The sequence below is a fragment of the Pinus tabuliformis genome, chromosome 9 (genome assembly GCF_031772625.1).
Source record: "Pinus tabuliformis cultivar Carrire ecotype Pingquan chromosome 9, CPIR1, whole genome shotgun sequence".
NCBI classification, from domain to species: Eukaryota; Viridiplantae; Streptophyta; class Pinopsida; order Pinales; family Pinaceae; genus Pinus; species Pinus tabuliformis.
The window spans coordinates 260,428,822-260,450,359 of record NC_142307.1 but is presented as its reverse complement, the minus strand read 5'-3'; the positions used below and the strand labels follow the sequence as shown (position 1 = coordinate 260,450,359).

The following is a 21,538-nucleotide window of genomic DNA, read 5'->3' as shown; positions in this document are numbered from 1 at the left end:
GTGGGGAGACATTGAGTTGTAGTCATGAGGACTTCATAATAGGGGCAGGATCACTGAGGTGCCCAAACTCTTGGATCACATCGGGCTACGAGAGCCCTTAACGACAGTAGCATGATGACAGGTGTCGGGTGGAGCAAAGAGAGGTGGAGCAACAAGACAGGGCTAGAGTGCAGAGTTTTATAGCAATGCAGTAGAGGTTGCAGCAGTGTGAAGTTGCAGCAAGGCAGTGGCAGCAGAGGGAGCACGGGTTAGCAGCAAAGGCAGCTTCAGCATCACGAGACTTCCAGACTGACCGGGATGTCAATATTTGGGGAAGTCAATTACCTACTTCTTGGTAACTAGGTTGCAGTGCAGCAGTTAGCAATGGCAGTGCTAGGGGCAGCATGGGCAGCATGTTGAGAGGGAGCTGCAGTACAGATGTAGCAGTGGCAGTGGCAGTGTCATGGGCAGTAGTACAAGAAGCAGCAGTGCAGAGGATGTGAGGCAGCAGGCCAAGCATCAGCACAGGTACCGAGGTGGAGGAAGTGTGATGGCTTTGTGGTGAAGCATTACTGTTAAATTATGGTATGTTCTATGCTTAGATCAATTTACTTCAATTTCTTCTTATTAGCCCAATGTCAATTCACAGTTTAGCAATCACATTAACATAAAGTAAAATGTTGATAGAACATAAATAAATCGACAGAAGACAAGCCAAGACAAGAGACACCAGATGTGGCGGCTAGCCAGGGACAAACCCCAATGTGGGGAAACCCTTTGATCAATTCTTCTATATTCTTCAATAATTCAACAGAGAGAGATAGTACAATATCACAAATTTGTGATTTTATATCAGCAATAATATAACAGCAACCAGCAAAGTCAAAGCTAGTCAAACAGCTCCAATTTGACCTCAAGTCAACCTTGAAGAACTCGGTCTTCAACAGCAAACATCAGCAGCCCAAAACAGCCCTCAGTCAATGGTCAAAACAGCAGTCAACAAATCAGCAGCCTGCGGTCAGCCCTAACCAGTCAACGTTTTGGTCAACATTGATCAACGCAGCACCCAAACAACAATGCGCAAATCAAATATGGTCAACGCTTTGTCAACACATTTCCCAGCAGCCCTGCACCTTGGTCAACGCAGCCCAGAAAACTCAACGCTGCCCAAAAAAGTCAATGCTACCCTAAAACAGAAAATTCGTCCTCCTAGCACGTGTGAGAGACACTGCTCCTATGTTGGCCAAATAAGATTAGGAGAGATAAGATGAAGAGATGAGTGATGGCGAAACGAGTCACAATGTCTCCTTCCTTTATATGCAACGTTGAGGTTAAGCTAGGGTTGTGCCACACTTTATCTTGCTAGCCGACCCTGACAAATTGTCAACAAATTCATATCTCCATGAATACATGTCAGAATCGGATGATTGTTAGATCAATCTTACACCTCTTGACGAGAAGAATCCAAGAAAAATATCAGTTGCCATAAATAAGATGACCCACATGGAATTTGGCCTCAGTTGCCAATTTTAACACTCCCTCTCAACTAGGGAGAACTCCATTTGCTAATCCATCTGTCTGTCGGTACTATCTCTGCCATCAAATGCACTGCCCTGCATTGCTCCGCTCAGCTCTGCTTTGCTAAACTATGAAGAAAAAGAAATGATTGAGGATGTATCATACCATCCTCTACTGACCCAAAGTCAATCCCAGATAAAAGAGAGTGCTCAATAGTGTTCTTACTGACCCGAAGTCAGTCCCAGAGAGTGTGTCATACCACTCTCACTGATCCCAGATCAGTTCCAAAAGAGAGTGAGTTATATCACTCTTACTGACCTGAAGTCAATTCCGATTGATCCCAGATCAATGTCATCCTAGCATAGGGAGTACAATAAATACACGATGCGTCCATCAGTACTACTATGGTCCCTATCCTCATTTCCCTACTCATTGGCCAAATGAGAGGTACTTCCCATGAGTCCCAGACTACATGGGTGGGATGCCTCGACAGGAGAAGGATGAACCGCTCATCCTGCCTACAAGTCGCCACGGGGTATCACAGGGGAAGGTTGAACCATTCACCCTATACACAATGCACCACTAGGGGAGGGTGAGTCACCCTATGGTCGCTCGTCACTCCAAGAAGTACCCCACGCCCCCAGAGCTCCCAGAGCTCAATGCATGCATCATACAGGACCCTCATAAGAGGGTCTCTCAACGAATCCTAATCATTCTCGAAAAGTCAAGAATTTGACCTTTCCCAGGGGCTTCGTCAAAATGTCAATGACCTGCTCATCTGTACCGATATGATGGAGCCTTATTGCTCCTCGCTATACCATATCCCGGATAAAGTGGTACCTAATATCGATATGCTTGGAGTGATCATGAAATACGGGATTCTTGAATAAACGAATCCCACTCTGGTTGTCGCAAAGGATCACGGTAGTATCCAATGTATGTCCAAACAGCTCACTAAAGATCTTCCTCAAACAGAAAACCTCACAGGAGGCCATACTCACAGTAATGTACTCTGCCTCAGCGGTGCTCAAGGCCACTGACTTCTGCTTCCCGCTCATACAGGATATCAAGGCAGAACCCAAAGAGAAACAACACCCGAAAGTGCTCTTTCGATCCACCACACTGCCTGCCCAATCAGCATCAAAATATCCATGTAGCCTCACATCTCTAGCAGTATATCTCAACCCATGAGTGATTATGCCTCGAAGATATCTCAAAAGATTCTTAGCACCAAACCAATATGAGTGATGAGGCTCAACCAATATCCGGACGAGAGTTCACCAAGAACATCAATGCTCCTATGAGTTGACGATACTCAGTGGCATTTCCCAAAGCAGGTTCGGCAGCACTACCGCATAACTTCTTGAAGTTAAGCTCCATCGGGGTAGTCACGGGCTTGCAATCCACCATACCGAATTTCTCCAATATCTTCACCACGTATTTTCCTTGAGATAAGAATATCTCTCCTAGCTTCTGCCAAACCTCCAACCCTAGGAAATAGTGCTTCAGTCCTAGGTCCTTCATCTCAAATTCAAAAGCCAACTCCCTTTTACATTTGTGAATGAGAGAGTCTGCACCTGTCAGAAAGAAGTCGTCAACATACAGCACCAGTATGAGAAGCTTATCATCCTCAACCTTAAAATAAAGGTTTGGATCGGCTTCACTCCTAGTGAATCCTAGCTTCATCAAGTAGCTATCAATCCTCTCGTACCAAGCTCAGGGTGCTTGCTTCAGCCCATAGAGGGCTTTCTTCAACCTGCATACACGAGATTCCCGATTATGAATCTGAAACCCCTCGGGTTGTTCCACGTAGACTTCCTCTTTAATTGAACCATGCAAGAATGCGATCTTGAGATCCATTTGATGTAGGTTCCATCCTTGCGAAGCAGCAAGGGCTATGATCGAGCAGATGGTCGTGTATCGGGCAACAGGTGCAAATCTCTCGTCATAGTCTATACCTTCCTTTTGAGAGAAGCCTCAAGCAACAAAGCGAACCTTATACTTTTCAACACTCCCATCAACTCCATGCTTTAATTGTTAAAGCCACTTCGAGGTGACAACTGTTTTGTCCTAGGGTCTGGGGACCACATCCCAGACATCGTTCTTCATGATGGACTCGTATTCCTCATTCATAGCATCCTTCCATACTTGATCGGTCACGGCTTCTTTGAACGATGAAGGCTCATTTTGAATGATCATGCACATAATGGTCAAGTATCCCTGATACCTGGTCGGCTTCCTACTTTAACAGAAAGTCCCTCTAGGTGCAATGTGTCCTTCGGCATCATCAAGTGTCCGCCTAAGCCATGAGGGCCTCTTCCTAGAAGAGGAAGACTCTTGCAGAGGGGGATCAATAAGATCCATAGGTTCTTCCACATTGGGCATCGTCTCATCTTCCTTCTCATCCAGTTTCCTGGTGTCAGCTTCTTTCAATTTCCTTAGAATAGGAAGATTGTCAACCTTGCTAAGAGCCATATCTTCGTCAAAGGTGACATCATGACTAATTTCAACTTCCCTTTGACCAGCCACATAGATTCTATAGCCCTTAGAATTTTCGTTATAGCCCACGAAGATTCCCTTCTTTCTAGATGCACCCAATTTACTCCTTTTCTCTTTCGACACATGAAAATATATGGGACTTCCAAAAATTCTAAAATGAGAGACATCAGGTTTCTTACCAATGAACATCTCTTTGGGAGTCTTGGAATCTAATTCTTGTTGAGGACATTGGTTTTGAACATATATGGCGGTATTCACAGCTTCAGCCCATAGAAACTTCGGAAGCCTTTGATCATGGAGCATATAGCATGAACAGCCTCCACAATTATACGATTCTTCCTTTCCGCCACACCATTCTACTCAGGAGTGTATGGTGTTGTGGTCTCCCTCTTAATACCAGCCTCTTTGAAAAAGTCATAGAACTCATTGGATTCATACTCGGTCCCATTATCAGTCCTTAAAATCTTGATCTTCTTCTCGGTTTGATTCTCGATCAAGGCTTTGAAGTGACGAAACCAAGAGAACACTTCATCCTTCTTTTTCAAGAAGTATATCCAAGTCTTGCTAGAATAGTCATCTGAAAAAGTGAGATAATATAAATATCCTTCCAAAGAGTTTACAGGCATCATACCAGATATGTCGGAGTGAACCAACTACAAAATGTCGGAGGTCTTGCTATGGCTCGAGGGGAATGGTCCCCTTTTGAGCTTTCCTTCGGCACATCCCGAACATACACCTTCATGCTCTATTTTGAACTTGGGCATCCCAGTCATCATTTGTCTCACATCGGGTAGAGCCTTGTAATGAAGGTGGGCAAACCTCCGGTGCCATAGTTCGGACTGAAGAGATGTGTCGCAAGACATGACACCCAACGGACTTCCTCCAACTTGATACAAAGAGTCAACTTGAAACCCAAGAGTGAAAGCATCTTTAAAATTCTTTTTCTACACATGTACCTTGCCATCGATGAAGGCCACCTTGTAGCCTTTGTCTTCCATTGTCAAAATGGACACCAAGTTCTTCTTGAGATCAGGTACATATAGGACTTCTTGCAAATGAATTGTGTTACCCTGATTTAATTGAAGAGTAACATACTCTACACCCTTTACGTGACAGGTGGAGTTATCTCCAAGTTGGTCTCCTTTTCTATCAGATTAGAGAGAGCTTCCTTGTAACCAGTGAAGTGCCTTGAGGCACCACTATCAATAAGCCAATTACCCAACGAGTCCGAAAGAGAGGTAGTGGAGAGGGCCAATATCAGATAATATTCATCTTGCTTATTGTTAACAACATTAGATTTATAACTGGAGCTCCTTGCCTTCTTAGAGGGTTGACCACTTCCTTGATTTCTAGCATTCCTCTTTCCTTTGCCATTGAACCTGCTATTCCTTTGATTGTGGTTGGAATTGCCCCAGGAGTGATTTTGATCATCGTCATGAGATGTGTCCTTCCTATTTGGACATTCCCTCGCATAGTGGCCAAATTTATTGCAAGCGAAGCATCTTCACTTCCTTCAACCTTTCAATCCGGCCTTTCCTTTGAATTAGACCCAGAATTATTTCTCCTTTAAATGAAGGCATTTCTTGCTCTTCCATCCTTATCTCTTCTTGAATGCATCTCGCCATCAATTCCTCAAATCCCAGAATTCGATTATTGTTGAGAGCAGTGGTCCTAAATACATACCATTCGAATGGGAGCCCTCCAAGAGTAGTGATAATCAGTTCCCTGTCAACAATGACTTCTCCAATTGATAGGAGTTCATCTTGATCTCAGTGATCCTTAAGAAGTAGGATTGCATATCCTCGTCTTTGCCCTTCTTAATTTCCTTTAACTTATTTTTTAGGAACAAAACTTGATTTGCATCATTAACTTTAAACAAGCTTACCAGTCTATCATAGATCTCCTTAGAGGTGTTCAGCTCGGAAGCATAGGTCACCAGGCGCTTGTCAATAGAGTCTCGGATGATCTTCTTCGCTTTGACTTCACCCTTAGTGTACTTGTTCCTTGTAATAACTGGTGCATTTCATGGAGGCTTCGTAATTATGCCTCTCACATAGTCCAACACTTCATATTCTTCCAATGTCAGATCAAGAGACATCTTCCATCCGTGATAGTCAAACTTCTTACGGAGCTTGTCTACGGCGAAGAAGTGTGATGAGGAACCCATGAAGTCTTTAAGACTTTTTCCAATAGTCTTCGGTGATCGTTCTAGTTCTTGCTCTTGCTTGGGCTATGTCTTTTAAATTATGGTATGTTCTATGCTTAGAACAATTTACTTTAATTTCTTCTTATTAGCCCAATGTCAATTCACAGAGGTAGCCAAGACTGACGCAAAGGGCCAAGAGGCTGACGCAGAGGCAGCAGAGGCTGACACACGCAGCACAGAGGGCTGCAAAGCTGACGCTGGGCTGAAGAGGCAGCGCTGAGGAATTTTCGTGGGGCAAACTGGGAGTTGTAGAGGGTGACGCAATCCCAGGAGAGTGACGTAGTTCCATAGAGAAGCTTGGAGCAACTTTTGATGTCCAGCTAAAGAATTGTTGAATTCGTTGTGGGATCAATCATCTGGTCGTTGATTAGCTGAAATATCTGTCTCCGAGGAGAGGTACTTCTGCCAAGGATAACCTCTGAAGGGTGAGCCATTTCTGGCACCCTAGTTGTATTCAGAAACTACATAATAATAAAACCCTCATATTTGCTGCACAGGTTTTCCTGCATTGGGTTTTTCCAGGGACGATTGTCCAAAAATAACGATGTCCCTTGTGTGATTGTCTCAATTATTTCAGTTGTTGATCTGTATATTGTTGATCTGTATATGTGTGAAGGTTGCATTTGTGTTTATTTCAGTATTTATATTTATAAATAACTTGTTAATGGAAAGAACAAGTAGGAGATAATAAACCAGATAATGCAGTAGGGGATGTGTCGAACTTAAAAATTTCCACAGAAGCCAAGTGTGGACCATCTCTGAATCTTTGGGTGTCCTGCTTATATCCACGTTCCAAAGGACAAGCGAAAGAAGCTAGATTCTACAAGCATCAAAGGGATTTTCGTTGGCTATAGTCTCTCTTCAAAAACATATAGAATCTACATCAAGGAAGGAAGATATATTGTGTTGGAAAATCCATAGGCTAGGCAGTTTAAACAATTTTCTTCTTAATGACATTAACTTGTGATATTTTCATTATTAGTATTCATTCTCTTAATTATCTTTTCTTATCATCAAGATTAATTACAAGCAACAGATAGAAAAGAACACAAGATATAGGCACATTGTGAGGGCAAAACCCCCCTCGAGGGGAAAACCCAGTCATAAATTCTTCCTTTAGTAGATTCAAGATGAGACGACCAAGACCATTACAAACTAGACTAGAGACTCCTCCATCAAGTCATCCTTGTTCTTCCTTTCACAGTGTCTGCATACCAAGATTTACGTCACTGTGTGAGCACCAAATTCTTGTCACGCTGAGACATCATCACTGTGAGACCTTATCACTGTAAGGTCACTGAACTGTGATACCACCGATCTGAAATGTCATATTTTTCACCTAACTGTGATGTCACTGAAACTATGAGACTCTTCTCACTGAGATAACATTGAACTGTGATAGATCCTTCATTGTGGTAATGGCATCCTTCGAACTGTGATAGATCCATCACTCTGAATTGTAATGGCATCCTTCTCATTGTGATTACATTGAACCCTTAACATTGTAGGAGCACCGAGCCCTCAACACTGTGATAGCACCGAGCTCACAATACTGTAATAACACCGAGCCCATAATTTTGTAATAGCACCGAAACTGAAATGGTACTGAAATTGTAATCATTGTGATGACCGAAACATATCTTCTGAGATAGCACCGAGAGCATTTCTGTGATTTACAAATTACAGAGATAATCCGAACTTTTGTGATTGTGATTTGAGCGAAGGTTATACTCCTTTATATAGTTGTTCGTTTATAGAAATGAGCCAACATGACTTATATTGAAGCGAACAAAGTTCGTTCTTCAAGTTAAATACTCCAAAAGACTTGGAAAATGAAGATATCCATTGAGGATATAAATATTATATATTAAATGTATGAAGAATGATGTTACAAATGAAAGTGAGAGGCCTGATTATATACTAGGCAGGTGCCTCTTCACGGAGAGTCATGTCTCATTTAGACACGCCTCTTCAACCTAATTACTAATTAACTAATCATTATTACAATTATCCTCAGTATTTTCATTTATATTATTTATATATATTTTATTCATTACATTGCCTTCCTCCTCAAAAAAGCTTTGTCCTCAAAGCTTATTGATGCAAAAGGCTTGATCTTTTTTTTCGATTTCGAAAATCTTCTCGTCTCGGCACTGTCATCTTTGTTGATACAAGTTGATATGATCTTCTAAGTGACAAACAAAATTGTTGCACTGAGAAGGGATCAGACCATCCTAGATTAATCTTTTGTGGAATATTCTAATCACTAGAATTCCGTAACGAATTATCATCATAGGACTAGATTAAGGTTACATCAATATTCTTTAGAACATCAATTTGTTGTTTCTGTTCTGAATGGTCCCGATACGTAGCTTGGTTGAATTGTCTACTCTCATGATTCAGATGTCGGTAGGGAACTTTTTTGGTTTGACTTTCCCTTATTAGGTGTGTGGAATTTTTTTTATTTCTTGCTAGTACTACAATTGTTGAGTTAGGTACACAGTCTTCGTTTGGAATTTCCATCATCTGGATTGTAACATGTGAGTGTGTTTTTCCTTCAACCGATTGATCCTCTTCTTGAGTTCTGCTATTGATTGATTCAGTATTTGTTTCTTTATCTTCAACTGGGAATGTTACCACTAGCGACTTCGATACTTCCTCTTGAATACAATGTTCTAACTTGTCTTTTAATGACTTCTTGTCCTTCTTAAGCTTTTTAATTTGTAAAAAGTAATTTTTCGCCATGATACTTAAATCGCAAGACTTCTTCATTTCTATCAGCAGTGACTTTGTCAATTTCATTTTGCATATTTTGTAATAATTTTTTACCTTCTTGAAAAATTACTTTTGAAATATCTTGGATGTCTTCTGGTGTTTCTGAATTTCACTTCACGTTGAGTTTTTTTTTTTTTGTAAGAAAATGTCAAAAACTTCTTTTTGTATTCAAGATGAAGGAACCAAGGGTTTCCATTTAGGGTGAACCTAAAATAATGTCACCTTGATCGTGTTGAATTTTAGTAGCATCGGATTTGCTCTAGCCTTGAAATTTGGAGAGGCTAAGGCATATGAGATATCCAAAACCCAGAAATCATTTTAAGAAATTCCACCCAGTTGAGGAGTTATTAAAATAATTAATATTTTTTATGGCTTCCTAAGTCTAAACTTAGAAAAATAAAAATATTAATGGGTATTAATAAAGATAAGGGTGAGAAGTTTCTAAGAGATGAGGATCAAGTCTGTTTTAATCTTAGCCATTGATTACGGACTTAATATCGGTCGTTGATTTGTCAATAGGAAAAGTATAAGAGAAGACTTGAGTATCATTTGGAGATACACCGGCAGATAATCAATATCTCAAGGAAAGTCGATTCTCAAGTAGAGGAGATCAATTTCAAAGGGAGAGTTGCAGGGTGGAGGAAGAGGAGGGCATCAACAGCAGGCAGTGACTGAGGAGGAGGTGACGCAAGGACAGTGGAAGACAGCGCACAGAGAGAGACGCAGTCCAGAGGAGAGACGCAGAGCTTAGGCAAGCTGACGCAGAGGGATGCAGGGCCACTCAAAGCCACGTTGGGTCTATCAGAGTGGCGTAGGGGTGACGTAGAAGTGGGAGCAGGGTCTCCAAAGTGTCAGAAGTCTCAGAGGGAAAGTCCTTGGTATTTTCTTTGAGTTTCCTTGTAAAACCATTCCTTGTAAAAGCAATTGTTGCTGAAGAGTAATAAATCCCTCATCTGCTGCACCAGTTTTCCCACATTGGGTTTTTATGAGGACAATTGTCCAAAAATAATTGTGTTGATGTGGTTGGTTCGTGTGCATGTATTTTTTCTCTGGGTAATTGTGTGATAATTGCAGTAGAATTTATTTTAATATTTACTGAAGGGATTTTGTAAATAACTTATTGTGAATAATAAGTAGGTGAAATAAATTAGTTGCTGCAGTAGTAGAATTTTAGTTTAGAAATTTTCAAATGGTATCAAAGGAGAGATTCGGCAACAGGAAAGGAAAATCGATTATGGGTCAAGAGCATGATGCAGAGGCATCCACTTAGATTTCCAGAAGAATGCACAAGGGACATAAATTACGATTATTCTATGTTAGCATCCAGATTGGAAGAAGAAGTCACTTTATTAGCAAGCTCTACCTCCTCGGAGGTTTGGTATATAGACAGTGGAGCTTCCTGGCATATGACAAGAATCCGAGAATGTTTTTCAGATTATCAGGAAGAAAGAATGAATTTTCATATCACCATGGGGAATAAGGAAAAGTGTACTCCAATAAGAAGAGGTACTATAGTTTTTCAAACCGAAGTAGGAGAGGGACTTCGGGCAACCAATGTGTTGCATGTGCCAAGATTGGGGATGAACTTACTTTCTGTATCTCAACTTCAAAACAAGGGCTATGACGTTTTCTTCATTAAGGAGAAAGTATATTTCAAACACCCGAGTTGGAAAAGAAGGCTCAGATTGGAATCAAAAGTAACGAGTTGTACAGATTGCAGCTAGAATCACCAACGACATTGATAGGCAATAATGGAGACAAAGATTTGAATGAGCTATGGCACAGGAGGATGGGACACTTACACCATGGGGCTCTGAGAATTCTCAGGAAAACAGTATCAGGAGTTCCAAAACTAAGTACTGAACGGGATGATGTATGCAGAGGGTGCGCTCTGGGCAAGTATGCCAAAGCAGTGTTTTCCAGAAGTAACAATAGGGCTAAGAGTGTGCTAGGATTGATACACTCAGACATCTGCGAACCGATGTCCACAAAAGCTCTTAGTGGTGCCGAATACTTCATCACCTTCATCGATGACCATTCCAGGAAGACTTGGATCTACTTTCTGAAAACCAAGGATGAGGTTTTTGGTCGATTCAAAGAGTTCAAGGCTCTAGTGGAGAATCTGACAGGAAAGAAGATAAAAGTGTTGCGCTCAGACAATGGTGGAGAGTATGTTGACAAGGACTTCACCGATTTTTGCGCTAAGGAAGGCATCAGAAGAGAGTGGACAACTCCCTACAATCCGGAGCAGAATGGAGTAGCAGAAAGGAAAAACAGGACTATTGTGGAAGCAGCTAGGGCAATGTTGTATGTAATATCCCAAACAGGAAAACTTGATAGATTTTTGGAATTTCAAATCACAAATGCCTCAAACAAATGACATGCAAAAAATGATCTCAGCTTTTATTATAATAGATAATCTGGGGTTACATGCATATACAACCAAAATAGTTGAGATAAGAATTTGGCCTCCAAGATAATCTGCTCCACTGCTGCATGGGCCCTCCTCCAAACTGGCTAAGCTCCCCTGTGAATTCTGGATGAATTCACCAAAGGGAGATGGGTACTCGACCAATTCCACTAGATGACCCAAGGGTTTCCGTCCTGGGGCTATAATGAAGTAGAGAACTGGGTTCTCAAACCTCTCATACAAGACAATGCTCAAATCCAAGATGTCCTCTAATGGCCTCCTCCTCCTCTTTTATAGATCTGATGGACCCCTCTAGAAGCTCCTATTTTATTATTATTTTAATCATTGAGCACATTTCCCTTAATTAAAATATTCTTTTTAATGTGGGAAAATGGTAAATTGGCCACCATGCTTCCTCAAGCCACCGAAAATCACTTCTAGCCATCCCATCCTATAGGTCTTCTCGTTCCGGTTCCAACGAGCTATTACACTAAGGTGTTCTGCCAAGTATTCCTCCCGAAATACCACCTTAAGCGTAATTAATGGAGTCAGGCCCATTAATAACTCAGTTTTTTGAAATTTGTCAGAATGCAACAAAACTAAAGACAAACTATGCAGATGATAGAATATACCAAGTGAATGCCATTTGACCTCATAAAAACTCCTCAAAACCCCATGAAACACCTCCTGAAGCCCCTGGGCCCGCTGATGAAGTAAATCTGCACCTGTGACCTGTCGGCCCCAGCCCTGAAAATCCATCCTAACCATGCCATGAGGAACACCAGAAAAAAGAACATTACAAGTCCTCCCACCCCAAGATTGCTTGCCCTCAAGCAATCCAAACCTGTGGCCCAATCTGGTGGCCCAATGCAACTGAGACCCAATGCCCGGATCCCATACAAACCACTGGGTGATGCTCTGCCTCTGTATCAACCCACCATGAACGGACCCCTCAATGCCTAGATCCCAGACCAATCTCTCACTGAACTTGTCATCAACAAATCCTCCTGGATCCCAATGCCACCAAGAATAAGCATCAATGCTCCACGGCTCTTGTGGTGCTATAGCTCTGACTATGAATGCTGCCCCATCAACTGTGTACCAACTCATCACCTCTCTCCAGTCCAACCCTGACTCAATCCAATGCTAATCCTACTCTCCTGATGTCGGGATGGAATGTTGAAGAGTTGTCGACCTGTATCCCACTGCCAACTAGAGCATGTAGTCTTTGACATGTTTGGGGTCTCTGCTCTACTACGCCCCTGACTAAGGATATCACACCATCAATAGGATACCAACTCATGATCTCTCGCCAATCCATCCTGTGGGAAGGATCGGATGCATAGGCACCTGTATATGTGATAAATCCCCTATGTTGCATCGTGCCCCACTCACGCAACTCTGCCTAGTCAACCAACAATATCCATTGAGAAAATCTTGTCTCTCTCCCTAATGGATACAAGTCGCCAAACTGTGTTGCGAGCCCCGTCTATGTACTCCTGGAGAGAGTTGCTGCCTGAAAAATTTAACTTTTTGTGTGAAAAATTAATAGATCTGACTATTGAGAGCTTTATATTATCAGATCTGGGAGCGGAGTTAGACTCATACTCCTCAGATCTGATAGATCTACCATTTTTGTGCATAGAACTGTATTTTTCTTAGTTTTCTGACTTGGGTTTCTGGGGTTTTATTTATTTTTTGTGTATCTGGGTTCTAGTAGTTTTTGTTTTCAGGTACAGGCTACAGATCTAAAAGAGAAGTTTGATTTGAAGCCAGATCTAGGCACTGGAGGGTAAGATCTGGCCTCAATACCATTTTGCAAGGGCATTATTTTACAGTCCAAGGGTTTGAAATTATTTTTTAAATCTGGAAATTTTCATAAGGGTTTCACAGATAAATCTGAAGCAGAAGTATAACATTTTAATACAAATTTTTGGAAATTTTTCTTGTGTTCTTTGGCTACCATTTTTCTCCTATCTGCTGCCTGGGGGTTTTTTACTTTTCTGCTACAAAAAATTTTGAAATTTTTTTGGAGAAAGCCTCTATCCCCAATCTGCTGCCATAACGCTACTGCAAAAAAACCAGTGGATCCTCCCATCACCGCTTCATCTAAACCGCAGCCTCCTTTCCTCTCCCTGCTGCTCGAGCTCCCTCAACCCTCACTGCTGCAACTGCAATCTCCCTTTGTTTTTTGTGTTTTTCTTTTTCTCTAACCCTTCCGCCGTTTCTCCTTTTCCTTCCCTCCTCGCATTTTCCTGTCAACTCCCTCAAATCCGCAGCCCCTTCTCGTATGTTTGCAGAAAACCTCACAGCTCCCTCATATCCACAGCTCACTCATCTGCTAACCTTCTCGCCTTTCTCTCCTACCCTGTCATCCCTTCACTGCCCTCTGCGCGTCCTTCTTTTCCTCCATTGACTCGCAGCTGCAAACTTTTCATCCCTTCGCTGCTTTTCACTCCTCCTTTTCCATCCGCATGCTGCCCTTCCTTCCACGCAAACCTACAAACAAGCTCTCCTCCGTCGAAGCCTGCTAGCTGCCTCTCCAAGCTCCTCTCCATATGCCGCCGTCAAAACCTACATTCACAACAAACAAAATACTTCGATTTCATTTTATTCTTTGTTTTGTCTTCGCTTTAGGGTTTTAGTTAGTTTTTCTTTTTTAATAAACAAAAAATTCAATTTCATTTTTAATGAAACTTTGGTTGAATTCATTTTAGTTTAAAATTCGATTTTTTGCTTTGGTTATTGTTTTTCGATTTTTAATTTTATTTTTTTTACATTTTTTCATTTTTTATTTTTAACTTATGATTTTGATTTTTTTTATTTTCATTTGAAAAACATTAAAAAACTAGAAAATTAAAAAGTTTTAAAAATTATTTGGTGACTTTAGAATTGAGAATGAAATAAATTAAAGGAGTATTTGCGCTTTCAATTAAAAAAAATTAATGTGGCCTATGGCCCATTAAAAATTTAATTAATTAACCTTTTGATTTGTTTTACTTCTTCATTTACCACATTAAAGCAATTGCCTAAAGAATAATTAAAATTCTAATTTAAAGTTCCATGGTGTCTTTGGTGTTAAGAGCAAAATCTTAATTTTTGTGATTTCTCTATTGTCAAGAGCGATAAATGTTTTAAAAAATCATATTGACTGTTGGAGAAAGATAAATTTTGCTAGATTATCCTGCATGCTAAAGTTTTGAGCATTTTACATTTAATTGTTCATGATCGTCGCTTTGCCACATTATAAATTGCTCTGGGTAACTTGTTTTTATTTAGTCTTTGGTTAATTGAACATAAGGCACTGGTCTAAAATCATTTTTATCTTGTGGTTGTGTCTTATTTTATTAGATCTATCCATCTCAGTTAACCAGGACTCGTTTACACTCATCAAGTTGTTCATCTTTAAGTCTCCTAGAGCCTGTGTTTCACAGGCTATTCTCATTCATTCACCTTAAAGACTACCCCCCTTGACTTGTCTAGGAGAGAGTCTAAACGGAGTGAGTAAGGATTAGAGTGACAACCCTTACTCTGAGCGTTGTCGCGGTGCCTAGACACTTTGTGCGACAACAGAACCCATTAAAAATATTAATTATTTTAAGAACTCCTCATCTGGGTGGAATTTCTCCAAACGATTTCTGGGTTCTGGAGATCTCATGTATTCTAGCCCCTCCACAAAATTTCGGAGCTAGAGCACATCTGATACTATCCAAAATCAACAAATATGTGGGAGGAAAAACCTGCCAATTATAAGGATCCAAAAATGCTAGCCATTGGCAGAGAAAAAAAAACTCCCTAGAGTGAAACTCTTTGCTAAGAATCAAAGGCTTACCTAGGTGTTTCTATATGGCTTCATAGTCGTACTAGAATCATTTTTACAATTAAGTTCCACAGGGCTGCAGAATTTGGGATTACAATGATACATTGGAAGTTGTATGATGATGATGACTTTGAAAAAAATTATCCACTGATATGTACTCTGCATCTTGGGGTAGTTGACACAAGTGGTCAACAGTACCTAAGCCATATGGGTACCTTGTTGCAGAGCTTTGTTCCAAAGTTGTCGTGTATGAGTTTTGGCAAGCATTCAAAGACTAGTATTTCAGAGGCAACAAAACAACCCTTGCAATTTTATCAAGTTTTCAGTTTAGACTTCCAAGGTTCTATTTTTAGCAGTTTCCCAAAACATTGCATTGACATGCGATTTTGATGGATGAATGGGGAATGGGGGCCTGTCAGATGGGAATTTTCAGATCCCTGATTCCACTATTTTTTTTAAGTTTCTGTTTTAACAAACTTTAGTTTTTTGAGCAGAAAATGAGAGTTTTAGAGACCCAATGTGGAGTAGTTCTTCAAATGGGCATTTACAGATTTTCATGATTCACAATCTTGGAAAGTTTCTCTTTCAGAAGTTACTTGAAATCTGTAAGTAGACACATATACTCATTGGAGAGAATAGCATGCAGTAGAATATCATTTTGGTGATGTTCAACATGCTTTAGGCCTCACTCAAAGCTGGTCCAACCTAAGGTCTACAAATAGAAAGCTCATACTTTAAGACATGATCACATTTTCGGATATCCACTATCAAGTACAATATGGTGGTAAAATTTTGTGGCAGTTAGACTCTAGAGACAATGGCCAATTTCAAGCATGAATAAGTGTGATCACCTTCCCATTTATTACTCAAAACCAGTGTAAAATTAAATAGCATTGCAAGTCGAAACAGTGATAATCATTTATTCCTCTCATCTATTGTAACAAAGGTTTTGGTATATCACATTCATACCTTCAATTAAATACTTGTGCGGGACATCGTTTAGTTCCTGTTGTTCTGCACTATAATTGAATCTAACAATTTGAACATACTTATCTCACATTTGAAATAGATGATATTTGTGCAATCTATCTAACATGACCTTCTCATTAGGACTCAGATAATCGATATTTCATGAAACAAGAATATTGAGGTATATGAAATATGAAATATCTAGCCAATGCTCAAATAGTTACAATCATGCAGTACACTATGACTACAAATTTCTAATTTACAACTCCTTTAGGTAAAAAATTGGACATTATCTAGACATATATTGCCAGTTCTGGAATCCTCGTCCCACAAATCAACCTATCATATAATCCCTTTCTTTGCTAGCCTCTTTAGGAGAAATCTGCAGGAATAGACCAAAGTAGACAGTTGATCATTCATCATCCAAACAGAGTGGCAAGCAAAATCAAATGTTCTTATAACCATGCAAGATCTCCAAGAGCTAATTCCTGAAGATGAGCTTTACAAGCTTGATTTGCATACTCCAAAGCCCAAAGCCCATTTGGAGAGATTGATTGTGGAGGTACAGTAAATCTCTGTAGCTTTACAAGCTCCGTTGCATATATCAGTGCCTGGGTCCCCATCTCTCATTCCAAGACAAATTGAATCAACACTAGAATCTGTTAGATGCATAGGATAAATGGGTGAATAACCTTCCTAACTGATCTCCATCGGGGTGAGAGTCTTTGCTTGGCACCTCAGATAAGATAAGATAATTTTATTTATGTCTGACAAATGACCACAAAAGTAGATCAATGGGACTGAAAAGCATAACCAGTATGAACAAATGTGGGAGTACCAGTGCAACTCCTAGAAAATGCCAAAAATAATAAAAAGAAAGAAACCTACAAATATGTGTAAAACCATCACAAAACAAATTGCTACAAGGTTGCTGCATCTGCCAGGAGTCGAACCTGGGTCTATTGCTAGGAAGGAAATTATCCTAACAGCTGGACTAAGGAGCTGCTCTCTTGTTTGGCAATAATAGATGCATTGTGTGCATTGTGGTCAACCTAGTACTGTTCATCATCTTTGTTGGCACTACAAGGTTACCTGTCACTATTGGAAGTATATTTGAAGTACATGGCGGTGCATCTTCTTCAACAAGATTCACGTGAAAGTTGCCTTATCACAAGATGATGGCCCTCTTGTGTTGTTTCACTTTAGGAGTTTGGTATTATATCAGAATTATTGCTTTACAAGTTTTATGGAAGCGCCAATCTGAGGCTATTTTCAGTCATTCTCTCCTCTTTTTTTGCTTTCAAGGAAAGGTTTTGTATGATCTTAAGCTGCAAAACTAGGGATTTTCAACACACTCCTCTTGTGGGATGCGTGGTTGTTCCCTTGAGGCCCACTCTGACCTGAAGATTTTAATATTAACCTTCAAGTAAGAATGCCCGTTTGCCCCTATCTCCTGTGATTTATGGTCATTACCAAATAACTCCTATTGTGGACTTCAATAGAAACAACAGCCTAATAAGATAATAAATTGAGATTCAAAAATGAGAACTTTGTTTTTATCCCCTTCCTTTTTTTAAAGGGCCCAAATTATTTCACCAAAAAAATAGAAAAAATTGGAATTTGTGACACAAGAGGAAGGCATATCTACTAACCTTATAAAAGGTCTCTCGTGCAAAATTGGGGTTTGCTCCAATAGTGACAGTGAGAAAAGACACATTAATAGAAAATCTTCGTAACAAATGCGCCAAATCAACAGTCCAAATACTGCATGTACAAAAAGCCATGTTATATGCAAGAAAGCGTATTTATTGGAAAACATTTAGTTTTGAGAACCAATTGAAACTTCAACTTAAAGTATGCACGGTTAAAACATACTTCAGGGCATGACTCGAGGCCAGTAAAATAATACAACATATAATACAAATAAAGAGTTCATTTTTAGAGTAAATGATTGTTCAGCTAGCATATGTGATGAAAAATAACAATCCTTTAGCACTAGCAAAGTTAGCCTTCATAACTACTCAATTGATAGTACCCACCAATGTTTTCAGGAAAAATACGTTGGAACAAAAATACACAATAAAATGTGTAACACAATATGGCACATACAAAAATCTCACAAGTCATAGCAATAGCATACATGTATTTGTCCAAAAATATATAAACACCCATACATAATATACATATTCAAGTGATCGGAACATGAAGACCTAATATATGGCAATATTATAAAGTTTTAGACTTTGCTTTGAAACAAACAGCTCATAAACTGAGTACTCATCAAAAAGAGTACAAAGACTCGGTTGATGTCGAAAGATAAAACATCAATAATAATTGATTGACATTAAGTTGATGATACAATTGAACAATGTGATCTCCTTAAACAACGCTAAAGAGATAGGACATGTTGACCACTGAAAGTTGAACCTAAAATTTTTTGAAGACTTCGTGCCCAAAGATACGTCAAAAGCTTCATGTACCATTAGAGTTCATGTATCATCATAGTTTTTTAACTCTAGCTTCTTCTTATCTCCTTCTACATTGTACTCAAATTCTGCAAGCCCTATGGGGATAATGTAAAGTGATGCTAGTGTGATGAATTGAGTCATGTAACAAGCCTAGGTATCTTGGGACATTGTCATCAAGTAAATTTACTTTGGGACATGTTGACCACTAAAAGTTGCACCTAAAAATTTTGAAGACTTCATGCTCGAAGATACGTCAAAAGCTTCATGTACCATTAGAGTTCATATATCATCATAGTTTTTTAACTAACTTCTTCTTATCTTCTTCTATATTGTACTCAGATTCTGCAAGCCCTACGAGGATGATGTAAAGTGATGCTAGTGTGATGAATTGAGTCATGTAACAAGACTAGGTATCTTGGGTCATTGTCATCAAGTGAATTTACTCTGGGAGGTTTTTTTCACTTGGTTAATTATTAGGTACTTCCCTGCACATAATAATTAATTGAGTTTTTTCCTCCAAGCATAACCCCAAATCTGGAGTGCGACTTGATGGCAAGGCCTTGGGTGAATCCTAGTGTCTAGAGTCATTGTATATTACCATACTAGATCACTCGTACAATTTCGCGGAATTTGATTAGGTCTAGGGGTCAATTTTTTAATTTTTTAAATATCCTACTGGGCGGAAATTTTAATAAATTCTTATTGTAAAATGTAATAAGTGATGTCTAGAGAAGATGTAAGAGGTATGTGTGCTCAAAATTACCTCTCACCTTCAACCTTCTACTAAAACACACTTTGAGAGGTAAAAAAATAAGTTCTAGACCCTCAAAACCCATTTTTCCTAAGTTTTGTGGAAAATGTAGCAATAAATTGAGCCAGCAATTAAATAAATTGGAGAAAATAGTTATCCACACATGCTAAATGAGGTGGAAATGAGGTGGAAAATCATCAAGGAGTTAAAGTCAAGTTAGAAAGTGATGTGGACCAAGAATCAAAGAGAAACATGTGACAAAAATGGGAAATCATATTCTCTTGGAGAGGACCATGAGTTCCACAAGGCAAATCGCATTTTTTTAGGAGGATTAAAGAGATGACTCACCAATTGGTGGGATTTGACTTGGAGTTCCAAAAGAGATGAGTGGAAAGTGCTCTCCTACCACTCCACTTTCATATACACATGTCCCTTCCACTTCAATGGTTTCTCTTCCTTAAGGATTGTGTGGGCGTCTCTAGAGGAAATCAACTTGCCGCTTGGGAAATTCGAATTGCATGGTTTGGCATTGGGATTTTCACCCATTTGCCTTGGGATTCTCACCCATTTGCCTTGAGATTCTCACCATTTTTCTTTGGGATTGGCTCCCACGCTCTTATTTAAGTGAGCTTTGAGCTCCCATTATATATTCTTGTAATGTGTTATTGGGCTTGAGGAGACTCTACTAGATTTGTACTTGCTTTTCATTAATAATACAAAAGACTTTGGGGTATTATGGATGGTGTTTTCCTTCTTTCTTGAGGTGATAGCTTTCTAGTTTATGTGCTTCAATTTTTATGCAATTTGGATTATACTAGCGTTATTTTGCCATTTATTGTGGATTAATATGTGCAAGCTACCTTGTATGTATTTTTGATTTAGAGATATATTCTAGGAGTGAAAAGTACTAGGCGATTTTAGGAGGAATCTCTAGTTCTTTCATCCATTCTATTTCTTTAATTCCATTATGAACACTAATATCTCTTTCCAAGTGTGTAGAAAACTCTTTTGAAATTTTGTGAAGGATTGTTGTACCCAAGTTCTCTGGATGAAACAAACTTTACAGGACATCAAAGTGGAATATGATCATCCCATTGTTATTTTCTGCAACAACACTAATGCAGTGAATATCTCAAAAAATCATATCATGCACTCAAAAACAAAGCATATTCCAATCAAGTATCATTTCCTTAGAGAACAAGTCACCGAGCAGAATGTCAAGATGGAATATATTGGCACCAAAGAACATATTGTTGACATCTTTACCAAACCTCTGCCCAGAGAAACTTTTGAATATCTCAAGCAAAAGTTGGGAGTGATCTCTCCTTTATCTCAGTAAAGGAAGCACAAACTCAGGGGGAGCACCCTTTGCTATTGATGTCAAATCGGGAGAGAAAGCAGACAATGGAAGCAGCCGTCAAGACAAATATCAAAATATTGCCATCAATAACAAAGGGGGAGATTTTTTAAAAATGGTTGTTATTGATGTCAAAGACTATCCTAATGAAAGAGGATATTACATAGCCAAATATCATATTCTGAGACCTTTCCAACGATATATGGCACTCCCTCTAATTCCATAGGAATGAGGAAATATGAAATATTTTGCCAAGATGACCCAATCGAAGTACAAGCAAGCCCCATTTAGATACCCTATCTTTGAAGGCATTTTTACTCCAATTACTTCGCTCAAAAGGGAGCATAGGATATATGGTTGGAAAGCTTATTTCAAGACCTTTCCAGCGGTATATGGCACGCCTTTGAACTCCTCACGGTTGAGGAGAAATGAATTTTTCAATATTCATTATACATTTTGCGAGTTGCATCAGTCAACCCAGCTAGTGGACAAGTCGGCCCTAACCCAACATCCAAACGCATTATAAATAGGCATGAGAAGGAGCATTTCTAACCACTCAACTCAAGAATTTGGTTATGTGTTTAGGAGAGTGGAGGAGTGGGTTTGAAGTTCATATCTCATGAACTAAGAAGAAGCGAAGTGAAGTTGAGTTGAATTGGCTTTCTGTGGAAAGGTTTTGGCACCACCTTTTGAAGAGTTTTTGCCATTGTTCTTGGGAAGGATTTCTAGCTTGCTTGAGGTCTGTTCTTCAGGGCTGAATATTGTTGTTTGAAGGCCGAGTTTCAG

At 39.6% G+C, this 21,538-nt stretch overlaps 1 protein-coding gene across 5 annotated transcripts in view; it reads right to left on the bottom strand.

Annotated features, from left to right (window-relative positions):
• Positions 1 to 21,538, bottom strand: part of LOC149148178 (guanylyl cyclase 1) — a 396,584-nt gene that overhangs the window by 293,366 nt on the left and 81,680 nt on the right. For all 5 annotated transcript variants that reach the window (XM_089445745.1, XM_089445748.1, XM_089445747.1 and 2 more), the window contains one exon: positions 17,829 to 17,940. In XM_089445745.1, the coding sequence (XP_089301871.1) occupies positions 17,829 to 17,940 (112 nt within the window). The remainder of the gene's footprint in view (positions 1 to 17,828; positions 17,941 to 21,538) is intronic.